Raw genomic sequence first — 13,095 nt, forward strand, 5'->3', positions numbered from 1 at the left:
TCGGCCATGCCTCCGGTCCAGTTCAATTAAAAACCCAAAGAATCAATTAAACCGATCAAGAACCGGTTGAACCGATGAAAATCAGAAGGTTCAACCGGTTTTTAATAAGTATTTATTTTCTAAAATAAATATTTTAGTTTTATTCAAAAATTTTAATACTAAAATGAATAAAAAATTATTAAACCTTTGAACCGGTCGAACTGTGAACCGGAAGGTTCTCCAGTTCACTCTCTGGTTCGGACATTGGTGATTGGAAGGAATTTTGAAATGCAATAGTTGATAATATGTAGCTGAAATGAGTGGTTTATATGGGCCTGTACCAATTTTCATGCTTAATAGTTGATTCCCACTTATCTTAGACCAGTTTTTTTTTTTTTGTATCATATAACTTTTGTGTATTGGTCAAATATTTGTTATGTAGGTATTTAAGCCTTTTGAATCCAAAATGTGTATCAAATTCCTTGCCACTTCTATGTGTACCTAATCATTTGTGCAACATGGGTACAACTGTCATCAATTATTTTGGCAATATGAAAAACTACTGTGAATATTGTATCAAACAGCAGATTTTTTTTTTCCTACGGTAAAGTTTTGAAAAAAACTCTTACAGCACAAGATAGTTTTTTTACAGATTTCTATTTGTTACATTTCCTACTCAGCAATTTGTTTGTACATTTAATCCCTTAATGTATCCTTAGCTCTTAAATAGTCAAATGAATCTTTTGGGAAGAATGCTCTCAACTCAATTAAGGTTTTTTTTTTAAACTCTTTCCTTACAAATACATACTAACATTATAAAAGATTAACTCAATTAAGGATATCTTTCAACTTTTTCTATACAAGTAACTACTAACATTAAAAATTTTTATAAACAAAATACATTATAATGACGTGATGTTTGTGACTTATAAAAGTAATTAAATATATATATATATAATTTTTTTGCAAAAACTCGCAATCCAAACCAGGTCTTACTTTTGACAAGTGTCTAAAAACCGATGGTACAAATTTATTCAAAATAAATTATTTTTACCAGTTCACATAAATTTGATGGTAATTTAGATTTTGTTTGGATTGCTATTTTCTAGAGTTTTTGTCGAAAAATGTACTCTAACGAATTTGATATATGTGAGGTAAAAAGGTGATTAGAAAATGTGTTCACGAAAAATGTAACCATTTTCTGTTGGAAAATTGCTTTCCAAACGAGGCCTTAATTAAACGGATGACCAAATAACTGAACTTTCATTCTACTTACACCTAAAAAATTAAAAAGCCAAAAAAAGAAAGAAAAAGCTTTCACGTCATTATGCATTGAATTCTTTTTTCTTTTTTGTGTGTATTTTTTAAGCTCAACATGCATTGAACTTTTAAAACGCGTTTAACCCGTGATTCATGAAAATCCTTCATGAAAATGACATCGTTCTCTTCCAAAAACCATCGTACCTTCTCTCGTCGTTATAAAAACCAGAACTATGTCTTCATATTTCAGCTGGCTCTGTCGCTCCTCACTCCTCCACCGCCGCCGCCGACCAGACCGTCACCGTCACCGCCGTCGCCACCTCCGCCGCACCCTTCTATCAAAAGCTTAGAGAAAAACGGCCATTTCAGTCAATGGCTTCCGTTGCAGCAAATCCCTCCTCCATTAAACAATCTGGGTTTCTATCTCCATCCTCTTTTCTCAGCTCCCAAACCAGCCCATTTAAAGGAAGCCAATCTTTCATCCAATTCAAAACCCCAGTTGATAACAGAACTTCCCTATCGATTAGGACAGTGTGGTGTTCGCAAAAATCCAGCGTGGCCCATGTCGTCAACAATGATGCTCCGAAAAAGACTACTGCAAATCCCATTATTGTAATTGATAATTATGATAGCTTCACTTACAATCTTTGCCAGGTCTGGCCATTTTTTTAGCATTTTTGGGTTTTCTTTTTCGTGATTTATTTTCTCAATTTGCTAATTTTTTTTCCTGGGTTTCTGTTTTGAAGTACTTGGGAGAGCTTGGGTGTAACATGGAGGTTTACCGGAATGATGAGCTGACGGTGGAGGAATTAAAGAAGTAAGCTTTATCTTGTTTCTTTGGGAGAAAATATTGTATGTCAGGTTTAAGTGAAAAAACAGAAGGTACAACTGAGTGGTTGTACTTTTGCTATTGGCGTTTGCCCTTTTCAGGTGAATGAGGTCTGACTTGACGGTATTGATTTCCTGGTTTTTTATTTTGTTTTGCAATGTAATGAACCTTGGACTGCAGTAAGTTTTTGTGTAATGATCAAATAGTCCCTCATTTCATGCATGTTTACATTCAACCTCGCCCTCTGTAGTTGCGTGATTTCATGCAGAAAGGGTATTCTTGATGAGGTCATTGTTTGCAAAAATTCTGCACGTGCCATCAATTGTTTAGAAAAGGCCAAGTAATTCTTTTTATTTTGTTCATGATTTTTATAGGAAAAATCCAAGGGGGATTTTGATATCTCCAGGGCCTGGTGAGACTAACTTTTATTCATTTTTTTTAATTTTTGTTGGAATCTTTTTTTTTTCTCTCTAGTGAAACTCATCTATCATAATTATTGCTAATTTTTTTTGCAATAAAAGGAGAACCTCAAGATTCAGGAATATCATTGCAAACGGTATTGGAACTGGGACCAAGTGTACCATTATTTGGCGTGTGTATGGGGCTGCAGTGTATTGGGGAGGCTTTTGGAGGTATCTTTCATTTCCTATAATAAACTGCTAGAGAATGTGTTTGAATGGTTTACCATTGGTTCAGAAGAATTTCTGCTAAGAAAATGCAGGGTTTTGATCACGTACTAAACAAATTGAGATGGAGCAGTAACTTTTTTTCTTCTTAGTTCCATCCATGTCCAACTGAACAAGATGAAATATTTGGATCCATTGTTTGAATTCTCCAAACAATTATTGCAGTCATATGATAGAATTCCATTGTTATGATAGAATTCCATTGATAGAATTCTCCAAAATCCTTACATGATTACCTGTCAAAGATGGTATAGTCAAAGTCATAATTGTGGTACATGCATTGTGAATTTGATGCTTGCAACCCCTGACGAATTTGGTACATTCTTGATCTGGCCAATCAGATTGTAAGCCTTTGCCAGGACTCATCCAAGTTTATTAGACTCTCTTTACCAAATAAATCAGCACCTAGGGTCATCCATGTGAGATTGAACTTGTCAGAATACACACAACCTGTAAGGTTTCTGAGATTCAACATGCAAGGCTATTCTTACAAGTAATATAATCACTGACAAAGCCAAGCATCATGGATTTCGTGAGTTTCTTCTCATGTTGAAAGCTCCCATTAACATTAAAGTAAGGATTAAGGACCAGTACTACCTGAAAGAATTGGATGGAGGCCACTATAATGGACTTGGATCTGACTCAACAATGTTATGTATCTTGCACAAAAAATGTAGCCATGTAAATTCTTATTTGTTATTTAAGCCTACATTGGATTTTGAGGGCCTATTTTGCTGTTCTTATTCATTTTTCAGCTTACTCTGTTGCTTTGGATTCTCTGGTAAAATTTGTTTTATGAGCAGGGAAAATTGTACGCTCACCTTTTGGTGTGATGCATGGAAAGAGTTCTCTTGTGTACTATAATGAGGGTGAAGAAGAGGGTTTGTTAGCCGGCTTATCCAAGTGAGTTGTTTTGTTTATGACATGCACTTAAGTGCTCTTGAACCAATATCTGCATGTTTGGAGCTTGTTTATTGTCAATAATGGTCCCTGTCATGTTAATATGCAATTGTTAAAGCATTTAATCCTGAATATCTGGAATTATCAGTTTTTCCAATACTATTGATGTGACGCATAAGAGCTTGATTCAATTTCCTGGTCTTTGCCCTTAAGATTCACGTTATGACTCTAGGCCCACCTTTTAATGAACAACTAGGAATGCTCCTTGCAGAAAGCTTTTTCTGATACCAAAATATAGACTAGTGAAGCCCCATATAGATGCCTTGCACCAGGTACACTTGCCAGTCTGAGAAAGAATATAGGGAAGCATGTTGCAAGCTTTATATGCAGAGGATAGTCAATTATTATTGTTGGCCTAATTCATACTATGGACTAAACTGGAACAATAGAAACTGATGACTCGTTGATGGGTGTGTTATTTAGCAGCTGCATGGTTATCTTTTTGCAGTTTGACCTTGCAACTTGGTATTCATGTTTTCATTGACTTCAAGCTGCTCATTTAACATTCTTGTGCTCACAGACACAAAACGACAATTTGTTAGATAGAAGCAAAATCTTGAAGGGAACCTACAATCTTTCTTGGTCCAAATTGTCTTGTTTAAGAGTCAAACACTGGGAATCTTCTTTAAATCTTAGCATGCATGGCATTAGAGAGTCAAACAGGAGTAATGTAAATTGCATGAAGTTGGCTACCTTAGCAAGCTTGCTGTGTGAGATGATAATAGTTTCTCAGGCCGTCGTCTAAAAGGGATTTGGTCTAGGCTTAATTTAAGTCAAAGATGAAGAGCATAATTACTTAATGTGTGATCTTTGTATATGACTATGTTTTGTTTTGGCACCATCCTGGATCCCTGTATATGCTGATACCTGGATTTTTGTTTATGTTGCAGCCCTTTTACTGCTGGTAGATACCACAGCCTTGTGATTGAAAAGGTAAGTTTTCCTAGTGACAAACTTGAGATAACTGCTTGGACGGAAGATGGGCTCATTATGGCTGCTCGTCACAAAATATATAAGCATCTCCAGGTAAGGAGTTTACTTCCCGGCCTTCCTAAACATGTTCCAAGAACACATCTCATGCATGAAACATTCACACATTGGGAAAAAGATGCATCATGCATGCATGTGGAGAGGCATTCTTTCGACCCAACTCCCACAAATGGTCCATCAAATTCAGCAGGTTTAATCTGTGCATGTTTGAATTTTAAAAATTAGGAACCATAATGGACTATATTAAATAAGTAAAATTAGTAAGAGGTTGAATTTGGAAACTTCAAGTTGATGGGACTATAAATATAAGATCTCCAACGTACTTCTCAGCTAAGTAACTTAGTTGAATATCTATAGAAGTTTGTTTACCAGTTTGCTGTGGCCATGGGGTATTAGAGCAATACAAGTTCAGTAATTCCATTATTTCTTTTTGTTGGAAACTGATTTTAAATCTGATGCTGGATAGTTTAATTATATATTGATTTTAGAGGAGAATAGTAGAAGATCCTAGTAATAAAAGGCAAGTGAATTTCCAAAACTTGGCTACCCTACCTCTCTGAGGAATGGGAAGTAAGAATCAGAACTGGCTCTAACGTTTCGAATTTATCGAACATATTGATGCAGCCACCACTTATAGAAGTTGAGAGGAAAGCCTTCATTGTAATTGATCTTTTTAACAACTTTGTTCAAGAAGCTGGCTCCTGGCTACCTGGCAAATTATTTTCTTTTAGATAATAGAGCTCACTAGCTGTATTTGATCTTTTCATTTTGCTAAGTGATGTACTTTCAAAGAACCCCAAAAGACATATTTGATCTGATTGCAAATGTCTGATTTCATAAAAATCCTTGACCTTTAGCAATTCCTTATTTTTCTTCTCTTCAATTTTCTTTTTTATATTTTTAATTCTTCAAATGCAAATCTCTTCCTGTCCCTTTCTCTCTCTCTCTCCTCCCCCCCCCCCCCCCCCCCGCGGGGGAAAACATTGCTACAGATCTTCTGTAACGTCTTTCTTTCCTGCACTGCCATCATCCTTCTTCTCCTCTTCCTGCACTGTGGCTTTGTCGTAAATGCCTTCAGGACATCTGATTCTCCCCATATGACAGATTCTGATACACACACACACACATATATGTATGTATGTATGATGCATGCGTGCATGTATTTTTGTCTTTCACACACGTAGGTTTGGTCTTTTAGTTATCTTGGGTACTTGTAAGATTTTACGAGTTTTTTTTTTCTGTTCTCGTATTCTTCTGGTTTTGTATGTGTGCATGCATTCTGTGTTGGGTAAATTGAGAGAAATAGCTAGGTAGATCAGGGGGGAAAAGGAAAATGGGGAAGGATACTGCTTACTCAGGCCGTGAACAATATTTTAAAGTCAAATCCTACATTATGTGTCCTGAGGCAATGAATAATGAAAGAGTTGCAGTTGTATTCATTTAATCCTCAAAAAGATAGTGTCATGTTTGTCATCTTGGAACTTTTAGGAGATTTTCAGTAATCAGATGATTCAGTTTGCTGTCAACCCTGAATTCTATTCTGTCAATGATGAACAAGATTTTCAAGGTACTCTCACCAAAACAACCCATGAATGGTGCCGTTTCAAGGATGCGCTAGTGTTTCTGAAGGCCATTTGAGCAAGTTGAACTACTTAAAAATTTGCTTCTTTTTCGGAAAGTACTTGTCTTTTGAGAACCCAAAGTCAAAGGAATGTGAGTCGTAAAGAAGATAAAATCCGTTGGATGATTATTTGCTTTGATTTTATAATATTGGCATTGTTGTTATTGACTAACAATCAAAGGTGATAAGTGAAAGAAAGTAAATGTTAAGGGCTAAAGTGAAAATTATGCTATATTGGGATTTAACATGATCAACTTCACGTTTTGCTTTTGTCTGAAAAGGCAAAAGTGAACTTCTGGGTATATAATTACATTAGTGTATAAAGTGGTAAAAAAGGCATTTCAACTTTAGAAGATGAACATTCTGCAGAGTTGACTACCTTCCATAATGTTAGGTTCCTGTTAGATGTCTCCCGTGCATAATGCATCTCACCAGGGTTGTTAAAGGCATGATGCTAAAAATTGCTGTTAAAGGTATGATCCATTAAATAAAGGTAATCGACTAGGCGAGACTAGGCCTCAGGATGGACAACTTTTTCGTATTTTCTGAGTTTGTTTGCTAGTTAACTTTCTTGGTTATAGTAGTCAGAGATGTGTAGGAGTTCATTCCTGTAGAGGTTCTTTTAATAGGTTCGTTTTGCTTGAAAGAACAGAAGTTCAGGTTGTCTGTCAAGACTCTGAATCTAGAGGATAAGCTTCTCTTTTAATCTTTCATCAGATTTGCATCTCTTATAAGATTTTTATCTTGTTTTACTGTTCAACCTGATGTTTTGCTTACTTCACAATGCAGGGAGTGCAGTTCCACCCAGAGAGCATCATAACAGATGAAGGCAAAACAATAGTTCGTAATTTCATCAAGATGATTGAGAGAAAGGAAGCTGAATCTGAGGACTGAATAGTTATAGTTTATCTTGTCAAAGCATCATGTTCAGGGAATTCATAAAATTCTCAAGACTAGATATTGCAATTTATTGGCTTGTTTTCTTTTTGGAATAGAATTTGAAAAACCTCACTGGGCTCTCCTTCCCTTAACAGTGTGTGGATATAGAATTGCTGCTGTATACTTTTCTACAGGGCTAAAACACCTTATGTAATATTGTTAGGATGTTGTGGCAATTGTTTTAAAGATCTGTTAATGCGGACAAGGGGCACAAACTGGCGGTTTGTGCATTTTCCAACAGCGCGTAACATTTTTTGCACGTCGCGTAACTTTCTTTACACACGGAGTAACTTTAGAACAAATTTTTGTGGGTCCCACACATGGTGTGAAAATCGAGTTACATGCTGTAATCTGAGCACACAAATTTCTGAGGCCACGTCGTGGCCGTGAACCTTCAGGAATCCTGCCCCAGCACACAAATTTCTGAGGCCACGTCGTGGCCGTGAACCTTCAGGAATCCTGCCCCATTTCCCTGTTAATGCATGACTGACTTTTGTGATTGAGCTAGTTGTGTTTTTACAAATTTGCAATGCAATACCAGAAAAATAGAGTAAAACCGAGACTCACATAAGTGTTTTTTATTAAATATTTTTTAATTAACAGATGTCCAATAAGCAATAGTTAACACACCTATATTCTATCCAATTTATCATGTATATACACGATAACAATTATTTATCTTTTCTTTTATTTATATACTTTTTCTAATTAATTTTCTTACATTTATACGCTTTTCTTAATTAATTTTTTATTTTTAAAAATTTATTTAGCATCTGAAATATATTTTAATGAATGTCCAATAGATACCTGTTGGAAAAACCCAAAAAGTAAAATTATAATTAGGAAAGTATCTAAAATCAAGGGGCAATAATAGATGCGACTGCATGCACCTGTACCTGAGTGCAAGAATTTTCATACTGTAAGGACCAAGTTGCAGCATTTTGAAGTTGAAGGACTGCAGTGAAATTTCCAAAAGTTCAGTTAACCCTTTGTGAAACTTTTCCCAAGGCACTTACCATTTCTCTCCGCAGCTTCAGCTGTCACAATCCCTGATTCATCGGATTCCAATATTTACCACATCAGAAAAAATTGTCCTCAGAGCATATGACAAAGTCTAGAATTCAATGGCTAAACAGACCAAATGGCCTTTATAGTTTGGATTATCATACACAGAACCATGCTTATAATACAAACATTCTACTGTACTTTCATGGATGGATATCATTTTTTTCCCCATAAACAATACCCCTTTAAAAATTGGAAGGCATTAACCCCACCACAAGTTTCTATACAATAATAACTCCATCTATTAAATATGTTTATTGGAACATATATGACAATGGGAATTATAATACATAGCTGAAGACAATAATACATCAACAAGGACATGGCTGGGAACCTCAAGGTATGAAATATATACATACCCCCTTGATGATCAATGGCTAGTATAAAAATCTTATCACCCTCTGTAAAACAATCTGTGGACTTCTCTTTTTATCTTCTCATCTTTTTTTTCTTTTTTTTTTTTTGTTTTTGGGGGTGGTATGCACAGGGAAAGAACATTAATCAAGACTCAGAAAGGAAGGTGTGACAGTACAAATATAGGATATAACAACATCCACAAGACATTCATTCTTATGTAGAGGATGCCTCTCCCTGACTTGATGATGATCTGCTCCGGTGGTGTCGCTTGCCCCGGTGACGGTGAGCTCCTCCGAAAGTAACAGGGTCGAATGCACGGAGGCCTTCAGCTTCCTTAGCATCTAGGACACATTCAGCTGGAGGGACCGTATATCGAGCACGGTCGTAGCAGTATGAGTATTGCATATGCTTCTTCCTGAAGTTCTGCATTCTAATTCTTTGTTCAGGTGTGATACCAGTAGGGATTGAATCATGTTTTGGAGCAATGTCACACTTTGTTGCCTGCTCAGTAGGATCAACTGCACAGCCATGGAGCACGAGGTCGGAGAATTTTGCAATGTATGGGGCATATTTGTAATTGATTCTGAATTTTCCTCCATTTGTAGCCCAATCAGAACCATCCCATATTGTTGCATACAATGACATAGGCTTGGAAGGGAAGTCCCCACCCATTGTTGCTGTCCTTTTGAACTCTCTTATGGGGACATTATCAACATAAAAGCTGCAATAAAAGAAAATGAGATACCAAAACAAACAAAACAGGATCAAAGTCTTGATGAAAAGACACCATAAATGAACATTAGCCAGAACAAATCCAACAACCGTGGTCTCATTGCTTCTAGGCTCATCTTTGATGTGGGGCAAGAGTTAAAAAAAAAAAAAAATTTAACTGCCTGGTGCACAGTAAAAACTTCTCTGTAATGTATATGGGGATGTTTCTGATTTTATTTGAATTTTATTTGAATTTTTCTAGAAGACAAGCTATATTGGCCATATAATACCACTTCTGTTCACCTCAATCTGTCAAAAAAGCTCTTAAATAAGCAAGTAAAACATGAAACTACTAGGAAAAGGGAAGAAAACCTTGAAATCTGCAAATTGCATTGCATCGTACGGGGCGTGCAAATATGTAAAGACAATGGAAAATCAAGATAGCATTCCAAAAATACAAGAAACAACTGCTAGCATCCTCAAACAAAAAACAGACAAGTTTGTTCACAAAACAGCCATAATAGTGAAATCGGACTGTTCATGACATAGTGTAGTCATCAAGTGAAAATTTAATATTGGTAAGAATAATAAAAACTCCACAATATAGGATCCCAAATGCAGATCAACAATATTCAAGTACAGATGGGAAACTTATGGTTACATAATTGTCATTCTCACTTTGATCAGGTTGCTGACTCATTGACTGCATACAATTAAGAATTGATAACAGAGAGCATAAAATTCCTTTACAGGAGGATCATTACTTCTCATTTACTATTCTTGGTAACGAAAATAAGAAATATGGTCAAATTAAGACATACCATAACATCTTCAGAACAGGAAATAAACATGGAAAGGATCCCCATAGCATTTCCAAGAAAGGAAAGGCTATAAATATAGATTGAGACATCACAGCAGAAACCCCAAAAACAGTAAAATCAGAACATCAGTGCACATAGAACGCCTCCATCAAAGAATCAGTCAAGTAAAAGCTGTTACAGAGCCAAGTATGCAACCAAAAATAGCAAAATTCAGAGGACAAGAAGGAAACAAATAATACAAGAATCTTAGATTTTGGGATTCTTACATAATCTGACTCTCAGTCCAGAGGATACTGTACTGATGGAAATCTTCCGAAGGATCAAACCAAAGCCCATATCTTTCTTCTCTGCCAGCGTTTGTGCTACCATTTCCATAAATATTGGTCTGCATCCTCCAGTCTTTACCCCTTATGTTCCCCAAGAACTCAAAATCCAGCTCATCATGGTTCTTTTGAAACATTTCACCATTTGACATCTGTCATCCACCAAAATTAACACAATTCTAGCATTAAAAAGGAAAAGTAGAAAAAGACCTTGCCTCTTTAAAAAAAAAAACTTGCATATAATTTATAATCCCAAAAATTAAAAAATTTTCAGTAAAATTATGAAAATCAAGAAACTCCATGGAGAAAATATGATCAAGAAAATCCAATCTGGGCTTCTTTTTATTTTATTTTCTTTATAAGAATGAGAAGGATGAACCATGAAGAGAGTCTAAGAGGGTGAGTATCTAAAGTTGTACCCTTGATCACAAGGTTATGTGGGATTCTTCAGCTTGATCAAGGAAAAACTTACATAAAATGCTACAACAACGCCAGCCGTGTAATCTGCTGGAAGCTTAATAGAAGCACTGAAGAATCCCTGTGAATAAATGTCTTGTGACACAAATCCAGAACCTGTAATCACAAAAAACCAGTGCAACAAAGGGGGAAAAAAGGTCAAAGGAAAGCCGAAGAACCATTTCTTAGAAATCCAATAAAACAATTAAGAAAAATTGACCTGTTCTTTCATCTAAAGTAAGATGAACTGATTTTCCATCTTTAACGACCATAAGATTATCATCACCAAAAAGCTGAGAGTACCCTTCATCAAATGAAAGAATCGGAAGGTTTTTCGAAGCCCCACAAACCAAAACAATGAAGGTGGTTAATGCAAAAAATCCCAGATGAAAATTCACCATTCTTCTGTCCTTTTTTATATATATATATAAAGAGCTTTTCTGTGATCAGTTTGTCTGCATAAGTGAAATTGTTCCAGGTGTTTCTTGGGGTGTTCAGTGTGTGTTGTGTGTGTAAAAGAGTCGTACTGAGGAAGCAAATGTGAGAGAGAGGAGATGATATGAAGAGAGACTGAAAAGGAGTGAAAACAGAGGAGTCTCAATCTCTATGGAAGTGAAGAGAAAGAGAAGAGTGACAAGGCTAATGAGAAGGGAGACGAGAGAGGGTGTTTTTATTGGGTGCTGAGACTGAAAGGTGACACTTGTTACCTGTTCAAAAGCATAGACAAAATTTCAGTTGAGAAAATCCTCATGTTTTAGTAGTATTTTACATTAGTATTATTTATTTAGTGAAAAGTGCCTTGCTAATTTTTCAGTTTGGGACTTACTATCTACAGTGTAGTTGGCAAAAATCAATTCATAAGTTGGACAAACAAATGGACATGCGTTTGGATTTAGAGTTACCTGAAAGAAAGATATTTTGACATCACAAACATATTTTTTAATTATTTTTACTTTTTAATTATCTTTTTATCTACATATGTCACGTGGCAAAAGATGTTCATTTTAAAAAATTTTCTAATTAATTTTTGGTCGAAATAGAGGAAGTTAAAAGGTGATTTTGTGGCAATAAATCATAGTCCCCTGAGATTTATGTAACATTTGATTTTTTAAAAACTTTTGTGGTAAGACAAATTTCAATGTTTACAAGAAACGTTTCGATACTTTTTAGATGGGTTTTTGTATAGGGTGTCTAATAGACAGTTGTTAACATACTTAAATCACACTTAACCTACCATATGAATGCACATAATAATAATAATAATAATTATTCCTTACATTTACATACTTTTCTAATTAATTTTATTTTTTTTTTAATTTAACACATGAACTATATATCTTAACAAGTGTCTGCCCATTTGTTATGTTTGTACCTGTACATATATTGCATGTAGGTTCTTATGCTAGGTAGAATACTATGAATTAATATTTTTATATGAAAAAAACTATACTTAAGTGAGAAGTATTCATCCTTGTTTGGTCAGTATTTAGTATTTACGACTAAATAAATAAACAAATAAATACACAATGATTAAAAAAAGTTAACTAGAATATAGTGAGTAACAGTCAATTGACCCACTAGTTACTAGTTTTTGCTTTAGGAACTGTGTAGTCATGTTGTGTGTGCCATTAGGCATTAGAGTCAGGAGCATGTCTCATGAGTGAATTAAACCTAATCACTTATCATAATTAAAGTCTTTCTTGTCGCCTTTTTGTTTTATTATATCATCGTTGAAATTAAAACGAATATTTTCCCTGAGACATCTATGTGGAAAATCGAGAATCATACGTATTTTTATAACTGATGATGTATTAGAAGTTCGTATTATATCCACTAAACAATTGTGCACATCAAACAGGATTAACAGTGATTTTCGACTTATTCCTTAATGATTCGAACCCATACAAGTAAAGCATCTTACAAATTAGGTTGCAATTTGTTGTCAAACAGAGTTACAAACTTAAGGCATAAACTTGGATGTATTGCATATTTTTAAGGATTTCTCTAAGTTAAAATTGGAATAATAACCATCAGTGACTCATTCGATCGAGAGACTTCTAAGCAAAGATTGATTAAAGTTATTCTCCTAATCGCTGAT

The 13,095-nt window shown here is 35.2% G+C and overlaps 2 protein-coding genes across 2 annotated transcripts; one reads left to right on the plus strand and one right to left on the minus strand.

Annotated features, from left to right (window-relative positions):
- Nucleotides 1–1,516: 1,516 nt before the first annotated feature.
- LOC113751029 (anthranilate synthase beta subunit 2, chloroplastic-like) lies at nt 1,517–7,429 on the plus strand. Its single transcript, XM_027294871.1, has 7 exons — nt 1,517–1,893; nt 1,986–2,056; nt 2,443–2,480; nt 2,590–2,700; nt 3,558–3,657; nt 4,605–4,740; nt 7,115–7,429. The coding sequence occupies exons 1-7, from the start codon at nt 1,612–1,614 to the stop codon at nt 7,217–7,219; spliced, it is 843 nt and encodes a 280-aa protein (XP_027150672.1). The 5' UTR covers nt 1,517–1,611; the 3' UTR covers nt 7,220–7,429.
- Nucleotides 7,430–8,553: 1,124 nt separating this feature from the next.
- Nucleotides 8,554–11,644, minus strand: LOC113751678 (probable xyloglucan endotransglucosylase/hydrolase protein 28). Its single transcript, XM_027295767.1, has 4 exons — nt 11,218–11,644; nt 11,014–11,114; nt 10,485–10,693; nt 8,554–9,407 (listed from the first exon to the last, which is right to left on the minus strand). Exons 1-4 carry the CDS (start codon nt 11,396–11,398, stop codon nt 8,900–8,902), a joined length of 999 nt encoding a protein of 332 aa, XP_027151568.1. The 5' UTR covers nt 11,399–11,644; the 3' UTR covers nt 8,554–8,899.
- Between the last annotated feature and the right edge of the window lie 1,451 nt (nt 11,645–13,095).

Source organism: Coffea eugenioides, chromosome 11, assembly GCF_003713205.1.
Source record: "Coffea eugenioides isolate CCC68of chromosome 11, Ceug_1.0, whole genome shotgun sequence".
Lineage (NCBI taxonomy): Eukaryota > Viridiplantae > Streptophyta > Magnoliopsida > Gentianales > Rubiaceae > Coffea > Coffea eugenioides.